At 39.8% G+C, this 22,726-nt stretch overlaps 1 protein-coding gene across 4 annotated transcripts in view; it reads right to left on the reverse strand.

Moving 5' to 3' along the window:
* LOC129373234 (protein phosphatase 3 catalytic subunit alpha) overlaps nucleotides 1-22,144 on the reverse strand; it is an 87,178-nt gene extending 65,034 nt beyond the window's left edge. For 3 of the 4 annotated variants that reach the window (XM_055051075.1, XM_055051076.1, XM_055051074.1), the window contains exon 1: nucleotides 21,833-22,144. In XM_055051075.1, coding sequence (XP_054907050.1) covers nucleotides 21,833-21,893 — 61 coding nt within the window. In that variant the 5' untranslated portion in view covers nucleotides 21,894-22,144. The remainder of the gene's footprint in view (nucleotides 1-21,832) is intronic. The other variant, XM_055051077.1, reaches the window with a different exon arrangement.
* Between the last annotated feature and the right edge of the window lie 582 nt (nucleotides 22,145-22,726).

The raw sequence follows: 22,726 nt of genomic DNA on the forward strand, positions 1-22,726 counted from the left end.
ACACACACTGACACTTATGGGTGATTTAGACCCAACAGTCACACTTTTCGACTGTGAGAGGAAGTTGGAGTATCCGGAAAATCGCTCCATTTAGGACTTGAAGGTTTAAAATGATTCTTAGAAGAATGTCCAGGTTTAGTTTATTAACAGTTTGTAGTAGTTGTAGAAGTTTTCAATAATTTACTCATGTCTTTTCAACAACAAATTGGACTAATTTATCTGTGTAAAGATAAATTACACACAAAGCATACTCACTTTTTTGTTGAAAAGGCAACAGAAGACGGTTTTGGCCCTCCAGTTATTTTGACCTGATGATTTTGGCCCCTGTGACAAAAGGTTTGGTCACCTGCAGCTTAGATTGATAAGAATCAATGGAAATACTTAAAAACTAATGTTCACACATGATCTCCGTCCAATCTGAGGCTCTGCTGTTTTCAAAAGAAAATAGGTAAAATCTCAATTTCAAGCTGTGCAATGATAGTAGAAGCATAACTCAAAACACCTCTTTTTCCAGCTCAAGGCAATTCTTAAAGTATTTTAAATATTTGAAAATCATGTAGAATTTCTCTACTACTTTGTAATTATGCACACATTTGCATTGCTCTATTGGATAAAATCCTCAAAAAATACATTAAAGTTTGAGGTTTGAGCCTCAAACTTCTGAAAGTTCAAGGAAAAAAAAAAGTTTGTATTCTACCCATTTTCAGACATTGTGGGAATTGTTGCTTTGTTTAAAACTCCCAATAAGTGTTGATCAAAGAAGAACAGATTAGAAATCCCCTTTCACATCACAGAACATAAATAAGGAGGAAAACCGGCGTCACGTTCCAGAAACTCCGAGCGACTTCAATGTTTTCTGTAGTCATTCACAGCTTGCTTCTGAGATAATATGCCTGAACAGGCGTGATCGCACCTCCCAAGGAGGGCTACTTGGCAGCCGTGATGTTGGCATTTCTAGAATGCAATTACTAGACACATACAGAAGGGATGAAGCCAGTCTATATTTGCACCAGCGCTCGGTAAAGGGAGCACGACAGACCTGAGGTTGACCCAAATAAAACAGGGTAAGAACTGTGGATAACACTCCTCCTCGTTAATTAGCCCACCCACGCCGACTCGTCCCGGCTCGGAAGATTTACCTGCTCCACTTAAAAATGGACAGAGGGCTGCTGACTATCACAACGATCTGTGGACTGGGGCAAACCCTCCTACTGTACAGGAATAGCCACATCACATGGATGAAGTGGCATTCCTGCATGCAGTAACAAACGAACAGGGCTGGGTCGGCTGCACATAAAAGAAGGCATGTTTTCTAAAGAATTAATGCATGGATTAGAACGCTGAGGCCGACTCTCAATCGCCATTTTTACTACTGGAGTTGCACAATATCCAAACTTCAACGTGGAGATTGAATCCAATAATGGTGAGCTATAACAATTTTGCTAGCAATGCATTGTAAACATAATGATTACCTTTATACCTACACCTGATATGGGTCTTAAAGACCAAGGTGCTAAAGCTTTTGGACAATGATGACGGGACATTGTGGTGATGAAAAAGAAAGAAAAGTGAGAAAATGGGAGTTAACTGTAATTGAAATCACAGTTTGCTGATGTTTCCTTAACAACTGTACGATAAAGACGATGCGAGTCGCCTCCTAACGCTGCTGAATCAGACTGTTAGTATAAAACAAGGTAAAATGATTATGGCATTTTAATTGACTGCTGTTTTCCAACAAAAAATGTGTAAGAAGTCAAAACCCAGGCTGTTGCTTCAAGGTGTTTCTTGTTCTACGTCTATGCAACATCTCCAAATATCAAATTGTTGAGTTTTTCTGTTCTGTCACTCCTGGGACCAAACAAGATGCCCATTTCTCCGTGCATACCTTGTAGCAAGGACTCTGAATTTGCATCTTTGGCCCAGTGACCGTAGCTTTGCAGAGGACAGGTGGCTAGGCAGTGGGATGGCTCAGTCAGCCGCCTCCTCCCACCTCTTGCCAGGACAACAAGGCCCCCAAAGAGCTCTCTTCCCCTTCCCCACACCCATCTCTAAAGCATAGCTCTGTTTCTGGGCCATGACTGCGGGGGTGTGGTTGCTTCTCGTGCCAGCAGGGGAACCCGGCTGCCAAGACAGAAAAGCAAAAAAACAACACAAGCGAAAGGGTGGGCAACAAAGGAATTGCTTCTCAACAGACCATAGGAGTTCTGAGTCAGCACGAACCTCAAACACATTTCTCGTCTCACCGCCCCGTTTCTCCAGATGAGCTTTGTACAACAGGAACAGCCGACAACACCCCACCTGAGGTTGCCTTTATCGTGTAACCTTTCAGGACTAGAAGCCACTTCTAAGTAAATCATCCCTCTCTGCTGCAAGCCAGACCTCCATATTGCAGAGAAAGCACTCTCAAAATTCACAAGTGGGGTATTATGCTGAAGGCACCATCTGTCCAGGCTTTACTAGCAGCCGCGAGATTAAAGGCAGTTAAGGCATCACACTCCAAAGCCTTCTCCACAGTCGCAATCCGGACAAATACGAGAGCACCAGAGCTTTCAAAAGACTCCGGGAAACGTCTGTACTGTGCGGGTCGAGCAGCCGAGGGGCTTGCCCCGATCCCTGAGCGGCAAAGGGTTCATGTGTTGAGGACAGGTCAGCGAGTAAGCTCAGTCCACTTGACAGCTTGAATGCCTGGGGGAAATCTCCACTCTCTTGAGCTGCACTTCACTGGCTGCGCATGCAAATCTTGGAGACCAGAGATGCGATTAGTCAGTATTTCCAAATTCTTTCGCTGCAGTCCTGCTGCGTGCATTACACAAAGGAGCTGCTGAATAATTGCACTGTTAGCGTATAGTAATGACAAAACACATCGTTGCATATGAAGGGTGTTTACGTTCTCTAGATCCCATGACACCCACACTATATTTACTTTTAACAAATGCAAACAGGCTTTTTAAAGAAGCAGAACTGCCCAGCTCTGTGCTGCATACGCCATCTGGTTAGGCTGCCCTTTTTAACTGCTGGCTAAAAAGCAAAGAAAACTCAACAAATGTTTAATGCATCTCACGACTGTTCTCACGTCACTACCTCTGTGGGGTGTTTCAGATTAAATATAGCTGTGAATTGAGTCCAGCACACCGAAATAAAGAGCTGATTTTAGTCTTCAAACAGCTCTCAAAGCCCCGGCCTGAAATGACTCGGGCCGTCTGCTGAGGCGGCCAGCTGATTTGTACCTCCATTTGGACGTCCTCAAGGCCCGTCACATTCCTCCAGAGAGGGGAGGGGGGTCCGATTACATTCTATACAGGGAGACGTGATCTTACAACACTGCCCGGCCAAGATGCGGCTCAAAGGGAAAGAAACGTTGAATGAATGACGCCGTGCGGCGCAGACGAAGGACTGCAGATGTGGTTGAAAGAAAAGGGAGGAAGGAAAGAAAAAAAAAAAAAAAGGAAACGTGTAAAGACAGAAGCAAGAGAAGCTGAAATACAGGCAGAGAAAACTTCTGAGTCAATGTGAGGGGGGGAAAAAAACTGGTCTGGTACAGTATGTCTCCACTTTAGGCTGACAGAGGTAAGTGTCGAGCCTCGGTAGAGAGCCTGTCAAAGACATTGCTCCCCTAAGTACTCTTCAGACTGCCTGACATGGATGCAAAAAAAAAAAAAAACTCCAGTAACTGAGCTGCAGTTTCTGAGAGTAGACCCACATTTAGAGTTTGTATGATATAGAAAAGGACAACCTAGCTGGCAGGAGTGTAATAGACAGCAAGATCATGCATGTAGGTGTAGAATAGGGAGCTGAATGTGTTATATAAAACCTGCCTTAGACTGGATCGAGTCTGGAGTAGAAAAATAATGTTTGATTTGAGCTAAAATCAGTCCAAACACATTTCTCTTTCACTAGAAGAATAAAACTGCCTTCTCTCTCAGTTTAAAGGATCTTAAAGGTGGAGGGTTAAGTCCATCAGTAAACTAACATGAAAAGATGAAGGACGTATCACTTTGCAGACAGTCAATGATACTATTTACCCGGCATAGAGAGTAAATAGCAGTCATTTGACTAAAATTCATCTAGTAGTTTTTACAAATTCACCGAATATAAGTGAAGCTCTGAACCATCAACTTATATCTATTGAACTTGTTCATATTTTTTCAGGCAACAGCCATATCCAGGAGCAATATTTTGTATTTTCTAGACACATACTGCCAGGATTTCATGATTGTTTTTCTGATTATTTGCTATCAAAATCACAGATTTTGTGGTGCTACTTTAGAGAAATTTGACATTTTTTCATCATTAAAACCCCTTCCAAAAAGTACATATAAAAGAAAGAATATGAGAAAAAAAAAACTGCCAGACATTTTTATTTTTAAGTAATTTAAATAGCTTGTTTTTTTGTTATTCGCCATTCTGATCAGGGATTTTAACTTAACATCAAGTCAGGCTGAGTCTGCAGTGTAGTAGAAGAAAGAAACACTGTGGGAGGTATACGCTTAAACCAAATGTTTTAATCCATTTTTGTAAAAAAAATTTTGCGATATACCCTCAATTACGCAATAGCGCAAAACAAAGTGGGCATATGTTGATTTTCCATGAATTTCTGCAATTGCAGAATCACGATGAACTGGAGGTTTTGAACTTTCTGCCTTCCAGTTGCTATGAAAGAGTTGTGAATATCAGAAGCAACATATAATAAATTTGACTGTGTCATAGCCATGTACGATGCCTTAAAATTGGCCTGTCTCTTTAAGAACCTCGCACTTTTCCCAACACTTCATCACGTTATCGCAACAATGCTTCTCCATGCTGCGCTTCATGTGTTGTTGATAAAGATATTCTAACATATGAAGCTTGTAATGACATTGTGTCACAAACTTCTCGATCATTTACAATAAATAAATAAAAATAATTAGTCACTACTTTGAGCTGCTCTATTGGACAAAATCTCAATAAAATACATTGAATATTTGGTCGACAAAGTGATGTTAGGAGCAGGACTTTCTTTTAATACACTGCCTGTGTTGTACACACAGAAGATGTCATGGGCACATCTGCTGTTCTGTTTGTGTAATAAACATTCAATCTCTGAAGGAGCTGTCCCAGGATTTCTAGATGAAATAAGGGCATGGCCTTCCCTTTAAAGGAGCTGAACCCGTACTAAGAATAGTGCAGCTATTCATTTCTGAGGAACAGTTTTGGATTCGCAATATTTCATATGCCTAATAGTTTTGATCGATCTTCGCAGTCACACTCCTCGGACATCTTGTCCTAAACTGAGGGAGCGATTCTTCTAACTAAGTTTATCTTGAGGAATAAATAAAGGTGCAGAAGTTAATCAGATGGTAACACACGCAGTGCGATGCACAACCAATGCGGACGCGACTCCGCCACTGTGAAGAATTAAATTCAACTTTTTATGTTTTAACAAATGGAGCTGGAAGACGTTTCCCTCCCGACCCAGAAGGAAAGCGTTGCACAGGACGAGCGCGGCAGACGTAACATCTGTCCGTTTCGGTGAAGAGAAACCACGCAAAGACAAAAATCAATTACTTAATTTTAAAATCCTCATAAAAGGGCACGCCCGGACAGCACAGAGTAAAACAACTCGCAGTCAGACAACTGACTGATGAACCAGCGCAGATTTCTCTGCAGATGCGACCAGGAGGAATTTGTGAGACCGCAGTCGGTGAAGTGCTTGTAGTTTAAGAGGAGTTGTTTAATTTTATTTATTATAAGTTATTGGGGCCGCAGTCAGTGATTTTTGTAACTACGGAGAAACGTTTTGATGCATTTACCTGCTTTATGTATGATGGGATCCAGATTCACAGTTCAACTATATGAATATCCACCTATACAGATGAACATAGCCGCATTTTATAGGCTATTTAGCCACATAAAATGCAGCTAAAAAGCCTAAGTTAGTATGAATATAATTTAACGGATAAAAATAGAACCAATTTTTTTTAATGCTGTTTGTCAAAATGAGGAAGAACAAAAAAGTCTAGCTCGACCTCTGACCTAGACATAAAGCTACTTGACACACTATTAGCTGCAATTCAGCCAATCCTTTTCTCTGGTGCTGACTGGCTGTTCCCCAAGAGATGTCAAAATATAGAAAGACTGTAGATGTTAGCTTCTCAGGTAGAACATATTAAGGCATATTTAATGTGAGAACTATTAAAATAGGCTGCTATAAATGTTTGTAGAGAGGGATTTAATATTTCCAGGCGACTTGGGTTGTAACCACCACAAATACCAGGGACCGCTGTATTTTTGTTTTTTATAACCTAACCCTGCTTTAAAAGTCTCTACACTTTTATGATGCTGTTTGTTCAGCAAACTTCTCTTACAAATCAGACCCTTCTCAGACCAGATGGATTCATATCTACATGGACTTCTAGAAGCTATTAGTTGTACTTAGAGAGGCACAATGTGGGATTTTTGGCTGATATCAGACATGCCGATGTACTAAAACTCATTTGGCCAATAACCGATACCAATACCAATACCAATATTTTTTGCCAATATCTACTGAATATTTTCAGTAATACTGTAGAGAAAGAGTAGTCTTTCTGTTGGAATTATAATACTGCATTATCTTTGTCAATTTAGCCTGCTGCCAAATGTGGACATATGCCCCAGTACTATGTCCTTCAACTTTATGTTTATATAGGCCTTTAAAATGAAACACTTTGAAGTGTATGCCATTACAAAATGTGTTAAGAGTTTAAGAGGTCTGAATACTTGTGCAGACTGCTGTACGTGAACCACAACCAGCAGAGGACCTTTCTGTTTACAATCAATAATGCAACTGGTCCATTTACCAACGAAAAGATGCAGTAGGATGTACTCTCAGCGGTCCATCAGGAAATGGGGTGACATTAAAGTTCAGCCCATTGGTCACTGTAATGTAAGGCTGAACGTCGATGAATCAATCCGAGCCAAAGGACACAATCCCATCTCTGATCTGGCAAACAGAGGCACACTGTAGACTTTAGATTGATGATTGTGGAGGCAAATATTTCAGAATGCAAACCAACCTTTTGCGGTTTAATATAAACAAGCAAGATCAAACAAGCTTGCCCCAATTATCTTTCAGGAAAAAAGTAATTTAATGGTAGTCTACCCCAGACGCGCACACAGAGCCCCAGTCACGACTCCTCCATGGGGCACTGCGAGCGAGTCGCACTCCCTCACCTCTCCATGTAGGAGTGAGAGGAGTCCCATCAACGGCTTTGAGGCAAACATTAACGCCTGTTTGCACCTCTCCGCTTTAGTCACAGGAAGAGAAATATGACCTAAAATAGCCATAGATTGTTATTAATACATCCACATCGACAGCAAACATTCAGGACTGTCAGCTCTGATCACACAAACTCTAAACATCCTGTCAGGTCAATTATAGACCATCCAAAGACAGCTCTTTTCCTCCGGCGATAAACTAAGATAACCAGTCGCCAAATTTACCACCACATACAATAAGAGGGTTAATTTTCAGCCAGGTGGGCTATAATTAGCGCATGTGAATGTGTGCAAATAAACCTTGGGGCCTCAGCTCACCCCAGCTGTATTTGTATAGCCGAAGTCTCTCTCTATCACGGCCTCACGCTGGCTATTTTAGCCTATATTCTGACAACACCTGAAAGAAAACTCTCCCAGAAATATAATTTATCTCACCGGGGATAAACGGTGGACGAACACAGGAAAACCTCATGCCACATAATCTGCTTATTTACCCATCTGTTGAAAGGTCTTACTCCAATTAAGCTTGTTTATTTTAAGCAATAAATATAATCTGCAGTAATAAAAAAGCTTCATGAAGAGCCTGAGAATTGCATTTTGCCTTTCACAGCACAGTGTGACAATGAATTTAAATGCCGTGTGACTAAAGAGAATCCAACACACAGTAGAAAATGGTTTAAGGAGTCCCGAGTTTATCCTCAGGGTTCATTAAACATGTGAAATATACCTAAAAAAAGATGTAGATTGGTCTGTTACTGAAAAGGAATCCCATACTTCTGATTACAACACTCTTTTGTGGTTTATATTAACAACTGTCCTTCACAAAATTACAATAATGCTGTTTGTTGTGGAGAAAAGTCTAAATTTTAACAAGAGGTGAACTTATTGCAGATTCCAATTACTTTAAATAATTAACACAATGAACAACAAATCAATTAATCGCATAAGAAATTAAAACAGAATCCATAATTTCCATGGATTTGCATGATTTATCGTTTTCTACCAAAACTGGATGATAAAAGGTTTTTCTGAAGAACAATTTTCTTCACAGAGATTCCACAATTTCTTTTATTTGTTGTTTCTGCATTTGTTTATTTATTTTGGATGTTTTAAATGTGTTCCAGTCTTAAAATGTTCCTTAGTATTTAAAGTTTATTGATCTTTGGGAATGTGTTATTGCATTATTATGCTATTACCGTTATATTAATTGAAAATGGTCTGAAAACAACAATATCATTTATTGCAAAAACTTCCGGGACAATTTTTTGTCTGGTAAATTTTATTATCGCGACATGACGATTGGAAATGTGCGCAAAGCTTTTTTTTTGGCATTATGCTAATGTGCAAAGGACAGAATTTTACATTTGTGGTGTTTCAATTAAATAAGAAATACAATTGAAATCACAATTTGTGCAATTATTTTATGGTTGATGGAAATGCAGAGCTGAAATTTCACAACACACTTTCAATGTTCCAATCTTATTTTATCTAAAACTAATCGACGAAACACATGAAACAATACAAACTTGTTTCAGTATCAGGCGACAGTGGCTGATTTTCAGATCTTTGCGGAGGTAAATAATATCGGCTCCCGAAATGGAGGAAATTGGGGTCAGCTGAACGATTGGTGTGGTCCTAATTTTAATATTTGTAATTCAATATTTGACCGAACAGGAATAAATTATTGTGGTGGCCTTCTGCAGAGGGAGAAACTGTAGCAGAGGGGCTACTTTTCGGGAATTACTTTCATCTCTGGGGAGATGTGGGATATTAAATCATATCTGGGAAGATGCCAGTCAGCTGCAGGCTGAGAAAGGAAACAGCTGATGATTCACATCATTTCAGGTCAGACCCAGTTCTGGAAAGTTGTCTCTGACCCGCTTCACTCACACCAAGTCTTCTCTGAAACAACCAAACGCCAAAACCAGTAAGCGGTGTTGCTTATTAGGGCAATTTCACCAATAATTTGCCAGTAATTTTCTTCTTCTGAGAAGCTTTTTTGTCCGGTTGCTGAAATAAACCAACCCAAAATGAGTGGGGGTTTGGGAAAGAAGCAGCCAAAGCTTATGGTTAAATAAAAATTAAAAAAAGTGTTTTAGAAAGCCTGGGAAACTATCCATTAAATACCACACTAAAAGTTTACACAATTCTGGTCAAAACAGCTTTTTTAAAGAATTTAAATGTGTTAAAAAACAACATATGAGCTAAAAAGGAGTGGGAGGGAAGAAAAGAAACACTAAGAGGCTCAAACTGCTTAGAGTAATGCACATTATCGTGCAGAACGGCAAACCAATTCAGCTTTGCATTGCCTTCAAGTCATCTGTAGAGTAATTGCAGAAAACAACTGGAAAGTACAAGACATTTGATATGATTCACTTCCCCGATATCAGGTCATAGTGAATCCATCACTGGATGATTTCCAACTGGATTTTAAATACTGTAGCTCATCGGCTGCCAGAAACAACTTTGGGTTAGGTTTGCATGTCTGAATGCGCGTTGCTGATGCTGCCATCTTGGCTGTTCATGCTCCTAAGCAATGTGCCAAGGCCAAACTCCCGCCAAAACAAACCGACAGTGGAAAGCAAAGCGATGCCCTGAAGACAACTGGGACTCCTCTGTGAGGTCCAGTTAGAGGCACTGAATGGCTTTATCACACAGGCGCAGAAAAGGAAAACAGAAAGAAATAAAGAGTGTACCACGTCGATTGAGATGAGAAAATCAGGCGTTGATGTGTGGAATTTGTTCCAGTGCGGTGATGCAGAAGATGATTTGTTCCAGTTTGTCCATTTCCGGTCAAGTTTTTGTTTAATGTCCAGAAGTTTGTTAACGGAAATCAAGATTGCATCATCCTGCGCATTCAGAGGCTGCGAGAGCAGACAGTTACCGACAGATACCGTACATTATTCTGCTGCAAAGCCATTTCTTCCTGTGCAGTGGCTTTTCTCAGTCTACTAATCCACGGCATTTATAGGCAGCCCGCAAACAGACTTACTCATTTTGCCCATATTTAAATACAAACACCCGCCCGGCTCGATGCAGAAGTGTGTCTGTGTTTGCGTGAGGTACACAGCGGCGCACAGGGGCCTGTCCCAATCCACAGAGTCAACTCTGAGGTCTTAAAAGGGGGAATGTCCCTTTTAAATGTGTGGCAGGATGTATGCGCCTGTGGAGTTAAATAAATGTCAGCCTGAAGTTAGTATCCAAACTAATGCAATGATGCTCCAATTTAATGTGGAAAGACACATGATGCATATGAGAAGTCAGTTTTTATATAGGTTTACATAAACTACACTTTAGAAAATGGCTAAAAAATTAGGGCTGAATAAACTAATGATTGACTATTGGATTTGAAAGATGCAGATTTTTCATTTATCCAATGTTAAGAAATGCAAATAAAACAAATGATTTTGTAAATTTTTTAAAGAAAAAAAACCACACATTGCATTATAAAATGCAATAATGTAACATTTATTTAGTGAGCGCTTTATGATTCATCGCAAAAGATGCTTTTGTAGCTAAATAAATACTTTCTGCTTGACTTAACATCAATAAGGTGTAGGACTAACCTGTTGAATGCTTTTTCATTTAACCAATCAATATTGCAAAACATGATTGTCACATATTTATTACAGAATTTTAATGAGGTGAAGCAAAAATGATGCCACTTGAGTAAAACCTATTTACAGACAAAGGTCTTTTTTATATCTTAAATACAAAATGTCTAATTGTTTTGTACAGTTTTAGCATAATGACTTCTCTGACTAAGTTGTTGTCGACACAAACTCCTTGTTTGAATCTGTATACTTCAGTTAAGGATTAATCTATTGCTAAATTAGTTGATTATTTCCATAATCGATTCATCGCTATTAATCGGATGCCTTCATCTCACAAATCTTTCTTAAAAGAAGCAACAGATTTAAAAAATACGTTTTCTAGTATCCGATTTCAAGGGACGTCAGCCTTCTCATTCGCTTTGAAGTGACCCGTGTGCACGCAAGCGTGTCCGAATGTTTGTGTGAACACGATTGCACCAACGTAAACACAAACTGCAGCGCATTCGCAGCTCACTCGCTCGCTCTCCCTCCCTCCCTTTCTCGGAGCGGAAGGCCCTGCTCCACAAGCCGACCTAGCAACCCGTCCTGCTCCCGGTTCACGGTGTCATCCTCTCCTGCCCCGCTCTCTCCCAAACTGGCTGCCCAACACGCAGTTGAATGCGCAGCAGACGCTGTATCGATTAATTTGGGTGACCCACTCTAAAGAGCTATCTAATGACAGAGAACTGCCGCTTCTGCTCCAAATGGCTTTTGTTCCCAACTGTGTTCTCCCGTCTGCCATCTGAACTGGGGAGTAGTGAGGGTTTGTTTGTACACAGGATGATTTTCATGAAATATGAGAGCAGGGCATTATGACCTCCTCAGTCATAGTTGGTCACTGTGGGTACAAGCAATCATGAGTGTAATTTCTCTGTTTTGTCCAAAGCAAACAAAGAAAATAAGCTCCATGTGGTACTCATAACGTTTCTTAATGAACAGACAATAGTAGACAGCAACATTGAAAACATGCCTCCATCACCACATTGCATAAGCTATAAAAATACAGCTTTATTGTGTAATAGGGGAAGTAAATCAACAGTATGATCTCCGAGGCTTGAATATGCCGTTAACCACACTTACTTAGATTAGCAATGATCAAAAAGCACCAGCGTAGGTAAACAGTTTCACTCCCTCGTTTCCTTTCATCAACACCCAACATCCATTTGTTCCCATGAATTAGCAAAAGCAGCAGCTAATGCATGGAGTCAGATTACAACCCCAGAGCAGAGCTGCCTTTATCCCCCTATATGGATCTTAATCTGTCCAAATCCACTGCTTTCTCTGTGCCCCAAATCCACAACAGAGTCTAATTCTCTTTAATCTAATGAGCAGTAAAGGTGCACTTACTGTGGATCAAAATACCACAGAGCGCCCTATCTCAGAAGAACATCATAGCGGAGGTAGCAGCTCAGGTCTGAACTCCTGCACTGTCATGCAATCAAGAGTAAACGGGAGCAGCAGGCAATGCATGTTTGTTCTGTGAATGCTGCTACGTGTGTGTTTTTTGTACTTACTACTGTCATTTCAACAACTTAAATATAACAACTTTGAGCTGTCTACAACTTCTGTCATTTAAAACTTTTATACTTGTATTTAACTTTTTATGTACAATTATTCCCCTAAAAATAATGGGGGGGGAACTTCAAATCATTCTAACATCTCATTTGAAAGCTAACTGCTTCAGGTTTATTTAAACACTTAAATATTTCAATTGGTATTCTATATGCTAATGTTGCCATTTTAACGATGATAAATATTAGCTCATGTTTATTATTGTAAATTAAAATTATTACATGCTAATGTTAGCATGTTACCTGATGTTAAGATAAGGTTTGGCTACTGATGACACACACTGATGTAAGCAGAGCAACAAGTGTTTGCTAAACAGGAAAAATGACCCATTTTCAACTACTTAATTATAAAACCTGAGAAGAAATTATAAGTCAATTAAGTTCAAGCTCCTGCTGTCTGGATGTCCTTCCCACACATTTCTTTAAGAAAGTCCTGCCTGTTATTGCTACTGATCTGATCCAAATAGTAAACTCTTCACTCACATCAGGTGTTTTCCCCCAGGCTTAGAAAACAGCAGTCATCAAACCACTGTTAAAAAAGAACAACCTGGACAAATCGCTACTGCAGAATTACAGGCCGACCTCTGACCTCCCATTCATCAGCAAAGTTATTGAAAAAACTGTGTTAACAATTAAATAGTTTCCTCATGATGACCAACTGCTTTCACTCTTTCCAGTCTGGTTTTTGTGCTCACCACAGCACGGAGACTGCCCTCGTAAAGTAAATAGACCACCAGTGCTGTTCTGTTGGACCTCAGTGCAGCTTTTGACACTGTCGACCATGACATATTACTGAATCGACTTGAAAGTTGGGTTGGACTCTGGTTCGGTGCTCGACTGGTTTGAATCCTACATAAAGAACAGGGATTTCTTTGTTTCAATTGGAAACTTCTCCTCAAAGAGGTCAAAGGTCACATGTGGGGTACCCCAAGGTTCAATCCTAGGACCCCTCTTATTTAATATTTATATTCTCTCACTAGCTCAGGTTATAACAGGAAATAATATTAGCTACCACAACTATGCGGATGACACACAGCTCTACATTACGATGTCACCAGGTGACTCTGAACCCATCCAAACACTGAATAAATGCTTAGAACAGATAAATGTGTGGATGTGCCAAAACTTTCTCCAACTGAACAAAAACAAAACTGAAGTCATTATTTTTGGACCTAAAGAGGAACGATCTAAAGTCAATGCACAGCTTCAGTTATTACAACTAAAACCTAGCGATCAGGCCCGAAACCTGGGAGTAGTAATGGACTCTGACCTGAACCTTCAGAGCCACATAAAGACAGTAACAAAATCGGCTTTCTATCACCTGAAGAACATCTCCAGGATTAGAGGACTAATGTCTCAGCCAGATCTAGAGAAACTCATTCATGCATTTATCTTTAGTCGCATTGATTATTGCAACAGCGTCTTCACAGGCCTGTCCAACAAATCAATCAAACAGCTGCAGCTGATCCAGAACGCTGCTGCTCGCGTTCTCACTAGAACCAGGAAGATAGAGCACATAAAACCAGTTTTAAAGTCCCTCCACTGGCTCCCTGTAGCTCAAAGAATAGATTTTAAAATACTGTTGTTAGTTTACAAATCACTGAACGGTTTAGCACCACAATACATCAAAGATCTGCTGTTGTTGTATCAACCTTCCAAACCTCTCAGGTCTTCTGGTTCTGGTCTGCTCTGCATCCCCAGAACCAGAACCAAGAGAGGAGAAGCAGCTTTCAGCATCTATGCACCAAAAATTTGGAACAAACTTCCAGAAAACTGTAAAACAGCGGAAACCCTGTTTCATGAAGACAGGTAATTTTGAGCAAATTTGATTAGAGCTAATATATAAGCTGCAATATGTATAACAGTTAATGTAAGGTACCATGAGTTAACAGGCTAATTTTTGCATATTAGCTCATTTCAGCAATTTTAGCTGGCATACGTTAGCTAAGGCTGGCATTTTGGGTAAAGCTATTGCATAGGCCACAATAGCTTTTCATAGCTAATGTAAACATGTTGGCTAAGTTTAGCTCACCCTTGCTGCTCTGCTTACATGTGTGTGTGTCATCAATAGCCGCAATACAGTAAATTTAACTGACTTGCTAATTTTAAAATATCAGCGAATGTTTATTTATAAACTTTACAATGTCAACTTTAGCCAATCCTGTTACACAGGCTGCTATGAAAACAGAAGCTAATGTAATCTGAGATCATAAAAATATTATATTATTTCTACTCAACATGCTCATGTGGTCCTAGCAGGCTAGCTGAAGCTACCCAGAGCTAAAATTACATTAGCATATTATCAGAAGAGCTCCTACATTCATCCTGTGGTACTCGCACAGAGTAAATGCACGTTTTTCTAATTTTAGTTCACTCCTCACTTTTTGTTATTAAGAACTGTGTGAGAAATTTACAAGAAGATGGCTGTCAACAGAAGAAACACCTGTCAGCTTCATAAATACCACACTGGAAATTCTTCACTTGACTACAACAAGTAAATTATAACAAGTAAATTAAAAGCTGCATTGTACACTGAAGAAGTTTCTACAACAGAGTATGACAGGACAATTAATAACACTTATCTTGCAGGTTTTCTCCCTTGTGCAAACAATTAACCTTGACTGGGAACGTTATTGACGAACAGCCACTAAAACGTCTGCTTTGTTGCAGCAAATCAATTGTGCAACCAGTCAGTGTCAGATTAAATATGCTCCCTTTTAAAACACAGGAGAGGCAACGGTTACTTTAGCCATTCAATGGAAAAACATAAATAAAAAATCTGGCTAAATAAAACAGCAAAGTGTTTTTGCATAGTAAACAAAGAGATATTTGTCCACTGAAATATTCTAAGACATAACAAATCATGAATCATATGCTTAACCAAGCTTAATACTTCACTTTACAGGAAAAACAACAACCTCACACAACAAGTTGATAAGCAGAGATAAAACTGCCTCAGTCCCACAGAGGTGCAAACAAGCATCATTATTGCTTCCTTCAAATTAAATCAGTTTGAGTTAACATCCAGTGTAACTGGAATAGTGGCTCTACTGTAAGTTATTTCTCAAAATGAGAGCCAGAAAACAAAAATTCACATTAAGCGCAGACTGTGGCACTGTGGAAAAGGTGCTAATGCAGCTTTACTATCAGCTGGCCCAGAGGAAAGAAACAATTAGCTCAGTGCTGGAGGCGGATCCACAACCAGTTCAAATGTTCTGAGAGCCGTGCTTAGAACTCCAATAGTCGTGATTTAGAACTAACGCAATAAAAACACAAAAGTTTGTGTTAATGACACCGAATTTCATCTTTTCGTTGTTTGTTTTATAATAGCAGTGATGTCATCAGTTGCCATTTTCAGCTGAATATATATCAAAAGTGATTAGCATTATTAGTCAGTGTTTATAAATCCTTTTTGAAACATTGTGTGAAGCCCATTTTTGCAGGACTGTCAGCAGTGCAGAAATACTGACGGAGATTCTAAATAGCATCCATAAAGTAGTATTTATAAATGAAGCTGGTAATATTAGGGCGTCCGTTTCCACTAGAGCTGCAGGACATATGAAAAACATGCACTTTCAGTATTATTGTGGGATAATGTGATCACAAAGTAGGCTGCAATTAACCTACATTTTTCTCATTCGTCTTTTTTTAAATCACAATGCTCCAACCAATCCTTTTAACATTTTCATCTTTCTTACTGAAATCTGATCAAGGCTGGAAAGAGCCACCCAACTGATCAAATACAATATTGACGTTTAGGGCATCGAAAATACAATCACCTTCAAGTAACTTGGTGCAATTGCAAAACTCAAAAAATATATAAAGAATATATATACGTCTTTCTGCAACGTAATCCACAACAGCAACAAAAATTAGATTACATCATTGGAAGACCCTCTTTTCAGTAAAACAACACCAAATAGAGGAAACATCAAATGATCATTTCTAGGTTTTTGTGGTTTATTTTTACTTTTAGGTCCTTTTTCCAAATTTATGTTTCAGATTTTTTGTTTACTTGCCAGTGAACGAATGCTCAGACGCATAATAATCTATCTTGATACCAATTTTAAGCAGTGCGCTTTACTCTTTAATATACAAGCTGCAGATAAATCTGATTTGGTGATTCAAACATATTTATGAAAACTTATTTTCTTCTGATAATTCTCTTACTTTTTCAACAGTAAAATGGTGCAAGTAGGAACTCTTACATGTCACACAGTTTAACCTACATCAGCTGGTAAACATGAGATTCTTTCTCCAGGAAATGCAGCTAAAACAGCATCAACACAAACTGTTTAAGCCCAAGTTGTTTAAATTGAATTTTGTACTTCTTTTGTTGTTTTTGCATCGTTAAAGTTTTCTTTTTGCTACTTTCAGGGATTTTTTGAAACCAATTATTAAAGTCTAGGTTTATGAGAACTTAGCTGCCTGAGCACCTGGCTCTGCAGATTTATGTACATTTTTTTTGTCTGGGTGTTTCAAACTGATAGAAAAAAGTAAAACTAATCAAAAACTGGACATAAAGAGGAACTACAAGTATTGTTCCTGAAAACAAAAGATGGATTAACATCCTGATTTGTTCACATTTATTGAGGGATAAAAACATGACTAAATTCCTCATCAAAACAATCAACACAGAACTGAAGGTAACTACTATAAATTCCTGTTTTAAATCACCGTGCTGCAAACAGTGTGTGTAAGCTAGCGAGTAAATATTTCTCAAGGGTCAGATGACCTTCAGGAAAACTCTTTCATTTCTGCACACCGCTGCGTTTACATCTGATAAGAACCAAAGAAAAAAAAAAAAAAAGAAACGCTGCTGTTGGCATACAAACAAGAGGCAGGTGTGCAGGTGAGGAAGAGGTCCGACGATACAAGGCGTCGCTTCACGTCCAGTTCTATAAACGACTCGGGCCGCCCAGCTGGGATCGCGCCGCTGTCATCAAGCACAGCCTCTGCGGCCCACGCAGGTCTGAGCGCGGGGGCCCTCCTCTCCGAAAAGTCAAATGTCAGACGTCGTCCATCCGCCGCTCGCAGAGAGAAAAGCACCCAGCGCTGCGTCGGGAGGAGCGCTCAGGTGCCGGGGAGCAGGGAGGCCCTGCGTCTCAGCGTGGCGATGGAAAAACATCATTACTGTGCTTATTCTGCTTGGGAGCGCTGCTGCTCTCATGGCAACCACATTACTAAGCAAAAATATTCATACCCTGTGGACTTTTTTTTTTTTACAGGTTACAACCACAAACTTCTAAGTTAGAGCACAGTCTGGAAGTGGAAGGAAAATGTGTGGCCTGCATGTGTATTCAGCACCGTGCAGAAACAGTTTCTGCTGGATTTACAGCGTTTTGAAGAATTTCTACACCAGATCTCCACATCTAGATGCTGAAAATCCTTCACACTGTTCTGTGCTAAACAGCTCGGTAGGATGGAGAGAATCTGGACATCAATTTCAAAGTCATACATCCTGACTGGATTAATCTTGCACTTACACACGCTTTGTTCTAAGTCAGGGGTGTCCAAAGTGTGGCCGGAGGGCCAATTGTGGCCTTTGGACTGATTTTGTGCGGCGACCAAATGAAGTTCAAAGATGATACAAGTGTGAATCATTACAAACATAATTTTCTTATAATGAGAAATGTTACACAACGTAATTTGTCTTTTTATAAATAAGGTTTATTAATGAATAGAACGATGTCTATGCAAAGGCTTTACATGAAAAGTCTATTTTACTGAACCAATATCAACGATTATTCAATTTATTAAACTTGGCTAAGTATAGAAAGCGTTTTAAAAGAAAGCGTCCCTTCTTTTACAATGCTTTTAAAATGAAGGATTTTGCGCACGTGCAAAATCCTGTTCACGTGTTGGATCTACAACATCCCTTTCCTACAAAAATGGATTTGTTTTTGGCTCGTGAATACTTATAGTGCAAAGATTTTGGCCAACATGACTAAAAGTTTGGACAATGTCCAAGTCATTGTTATCCGGCTGGAGAGCGAACCTTCACCCCGCTATGGAGTCTCTGGTTCCATCTACGTTTCCTTTAACTAACTCTCCCAATACTGAAAAACAACCTTCCCCATTAATATGCATTAATTTGCACAGTGGAAACAGTCTTAGCACTACAGCCAATCAGCACCAAGGAAAATAAATGAATTGGCTGCTTTGCAAACACAAGCTAGTAGCATCCTAAGTAGCCTTTTGCTTAGATAACTCAGCATCCCAATTATAATTTGAGGATATATGAACTTTATAAGATATTATAAGACATGTTTAGTAAAAAAAAATGCAGAAAATGGTGAATTTTTGTTAAATAATTTGAAGTCACGATCCACAGAAAAATCCTTGAGAACTTAACTGCAAATAGATGGGGTATTAGCAGTGTAATACCCTGCAGATATTGCACTGTAAACAGTCCTTTTCAATATTTATACCCCACACGTTCATCTTATGGTGATGACACATTTGAAAATATGAAGAGGTAAAACTGAAGCGAATTCAGTCCAGTAAATGCTTGCACTTTGAGCCAAATCTACATTTACAATAAATTCCTCTGCCACTTTCCAAATGCTAAATCCACTGTAATTCATGGACCTTCATTCAGTTTCTTTTGTTTCTGTTCTAGTCAGTGACCGGGCAAGAACTGGATTCATTTATCAATCGACTCTGGAAATAGCTCTACAGCCAACACATTTAGCAACACATTAACAATGATGAGGACTAGAACTTTTGGGAAAATAATAGGGATTATCACAGGTCATAGCTAATCCCTATCCAGCAGCTACTTAATCAGGTAAGCCTTAAAAGCTGCAGTAATGGTCCACCACTGAGCCAGATTTCTACACATAGTTCATTAAGGTGAAAAGCTTCCCAACTGACATTTCCTCCTATACTTATTTCTGTCGAATTTTAAAAAAATGAAGAATCCCCCCCGCGGACTCTGCCAACGTTGCCTGCTGAGGCTGATTAAAGAGGATGGAGTAATTACTCTGCAGCACTGGCTTTCAGGAGTGTTATGATAATGCCTTCTGAGAACAGGTGGCTGCGGCGCGCTCGTGATAAGTTGGACCGACGCCTCGCGGCGTCGCAAAACAGGCAGCTGAAAACAAATTACCTCACACCTACAGCCTGCAGCCACGTTCATGCTTTGTATGTACACAGCAGCCAGCGTCCTGTGTTGTCACAACACTGATGCATTACCAAAAAATAAAAAAGCGTTGCACTTCTGGAAACTCAAGAGGATGGATTTGCTTCCAGGAGCTCCGGCCGACGCCTTTTGGATCCGGCCTCTTGTGTCGACTGAAACTGCTTCTAATGTCGAATCAATATCTGATCAGGATAATTGCAGAGCTTTACTAAGCATTGCAGCATTGTAAAGTCAAGAGGGTCGGACTGTTGAACCTCAACATCAGTTCTCATGCTGTGTCCTCTGCTAGCAGCAAATTACACCTGCAATTATCGTACCAATCCATTATTCTACCGATAAATCCGAAAACAAAATAGCAAATTTCATTTAGCCACTCAAACTTTTTTTATACATTCTTAGAAATATGCTAACAAGCGCAAATAAACGAATGTTTCAATCTGTTTATTTTCTTATTTCAAAATAAGAAAGTAAACATTTTAACACCAAAAAATCCAATAACATAGTCTTCCTTTAGTGTGCGCTAAAATAAAGCTCAATCCCTTCAGCTTGATTTAACATCAACTGACAATATTTTGGATTAGATGATTAATAATTGGACAGTAAAAGTTGATTAAAAAGATATTATTTTTCTTTTTTTCACAGAATTTGGGGGGCGTTTAGGGTAGAACAAAATTACAGACAGTTTTCATCTTAATCTATATATTTTTTGTGTATTTGTGGCTTATTTGCTGATTTGAGTATGTTCTTTTAGCAAATGGCCTCTTTTTGGGTTTCTATAGTCCATTTAACAACCAATAAGTCAGTAGACAATTATTTCAGTAACCGATTAATCACGATTAATCATTTCGGTCCTACATCAAACAGGACTTCTTATGATTAAGACCTGTGGTCTTTCATTCCTGCCTGCGTCTACCTGCTGAGAAAAGCTATCTCTAGGGCATGATGCTGCCACCACTGTGTTACTGTGCACCACCTAGTTAAGATTACTGCATGAAAATAATCAATAAAACACATTGACGTTGTGTTTTTTATGATGTCAGGTCAAACCATGGAAAAGTTCAAGTAGGCATGAATACTTTCACAAAGCGCTGTAGCTAAAGCGACCAGTCCAAGTTTCCCAGTGAAACCGTTTCATCTCTTTATAGCCGAATCTTGTCAAATCCATTTTTCATTAGCCTTCACGTTGCTGGAGACTGTACGGGTATGATCTCTTAAAAAATTCATAACAAAAGCACCCAAGACATTATGTGGATCTCTCAACACTCACTCCACCCACTCAGCCACCCTCCCTCCACTTTCCACCAGAAATGTGGCCAGAACAGAGCTGCTTGCTGCTTACTCCATCCACTAAAGCTTCAAGATTGCCACTAATTTCCCCCTCCTGATGAGCTATTGGCTCGAATCGTTTCAATCGATGAGCTCTGCCCGAATAAGAAAAATATCTCCCTCCATTCCCCGATGTGGTCCCTGCACATGCCTGTTGTGGTGTACAGAGCAGAAACTGGAGTACTGATCTGCAGCTAGAGCTGGATCAAACAAACACACACAGATTCTGTCATCCTACTTTGCTCTAGTCATTCAGTGACGCATTCATAGCTCATATCCTTGTGCATGAATTGTCTCAAAGTTAAAAGTCTGCAGCCTTTAAGTGGAACGACGCTGGGTGAGCTGGGTAAGTAGGGTCCAACTGATTATTATCTTTATTGCATTCTTATGGTAGACTGCAAAGGTGGAATGTCAGACCTGTAAACACAGAGAGAGGCAGGAAGAGCCACCCCATGTGGCATGAACAGTGAAAGCAACCCCCACAATCAAACATACGTCGAGCAAGCAGGATTGTGCAATTGTTAAAACCGGAGAGATAAAGCATTGTTTGATGGTGCAAGCACAATAAAGACAGGGGGTGGGGGGGGTCGAGAGATCGCTGTTGGTGCTGATTGCAATGCCTGATCTGCATGCCCACTGTGCACCAAATGCACATATCCACATAAACCCAGACCATCAACCTGCAGGCTGCGCAGTCACATGGAAACGCTTCGTTGAATATGAGGGTGTCCTTATTTTTATAATAGATGAACATGAATGTGTGAGATTCTTGCAGGCTGAAGTTCTCCTCACTTCCTAGTTTACAGCTGCTGTCACAGCTCGGCTAACACCCTTCTTCCTCCCTAAGCCAGCGAACAATTTTTCGACTACATTTTTTTTTTTTTGCCGCTGCGACGAAATTCTTCCAGACACGCAGAGACCGCAACACATTAAAATAAAAATAATAAACAAACCCCACTTACATTTCACCACCCTGTCCGTCGTAGATAACTTGGGCTCATCATTCGGCTTGTTTTCGGACATTTCCAGTGTGATATGAATTTACAGATGTGTGAATATGTATGAAAGGAGGCTGGAAGCGGCTCCCTGCGTCGCTCTTGCCGAACAAACTCTTCGAGTGTGTCCGAGGAAAAGAGACCGCGGTGATCTCACCCGGGTTCCTCTGAGCGGCCAAAAATACTTGCAACGGGGGGTTACAGTTTCACTGCAGGAGCTGGAGGAGCTGTTAGGAGCTGCTCTGTCTGATTTACTGTTACTCCGAGCCAAGTTGCCTGGCTCAGCGCACTCTAACGTGCTGACGCCTCAAGGCCCGCCCCCCGAGGCTTCCTATTGGTGGAGAGCCACTGTTCTCACGTTCATCTAAACATTTCTCTCTCTCTCCCTCTCTTTCTCTCTCTCGTCCTTTTATCATCATACTGCTGTGAATAACCCGCAATAAACTGAACACAAGCAAAGCGAGGAGTGTCGTTTATCTCTGGATGTTGTTATCGAGAGAGCATTCTCGTCGTTTTGAGTTCATCTGTGAAATAAGTTTGACTTTAATCTAGAAACAACAGGAGTTTTACAATACAGCTCCCATTTTTGAATAAATAAACGACTTTTCTAGCTATTACTAGAGCTACTACAATTTTATAATAATAATAAGAAATATATATATATATGCACTAACAAAAAGGATTGAAAAAATTACATCATTGTTATACTTAGCATTATCTTTTACAGTTGTACTTTTCAAATTGTACACATAATAAATTGTTATGATAGGATTAAGTGGTTGATAAAACTAAATTAGATTTCACAGAAGGAAGTTAAACACCATAAACAAGATTGTAATAATTTTGGATGCTTTATTTGTT

Source organism: Poeciliopsis prolifica, unplaced genomic scaffold (genome assembly GCF_027474105.1).
Source record: "Poeciliopsis prolifica strain line A6 unplaced genomic scaffold, Auburn_PproV2 SCAFFOLD032, whole genome shotgun sequence".
Taxonomy (NCBI): domain Eukaryota; kingdom Metazoa; phylum Chordata; class Actinopteri; order Cyprinodontiformes; family Poeciliidae; genus Poeciliopsis; species Poeciliopsis prolifica.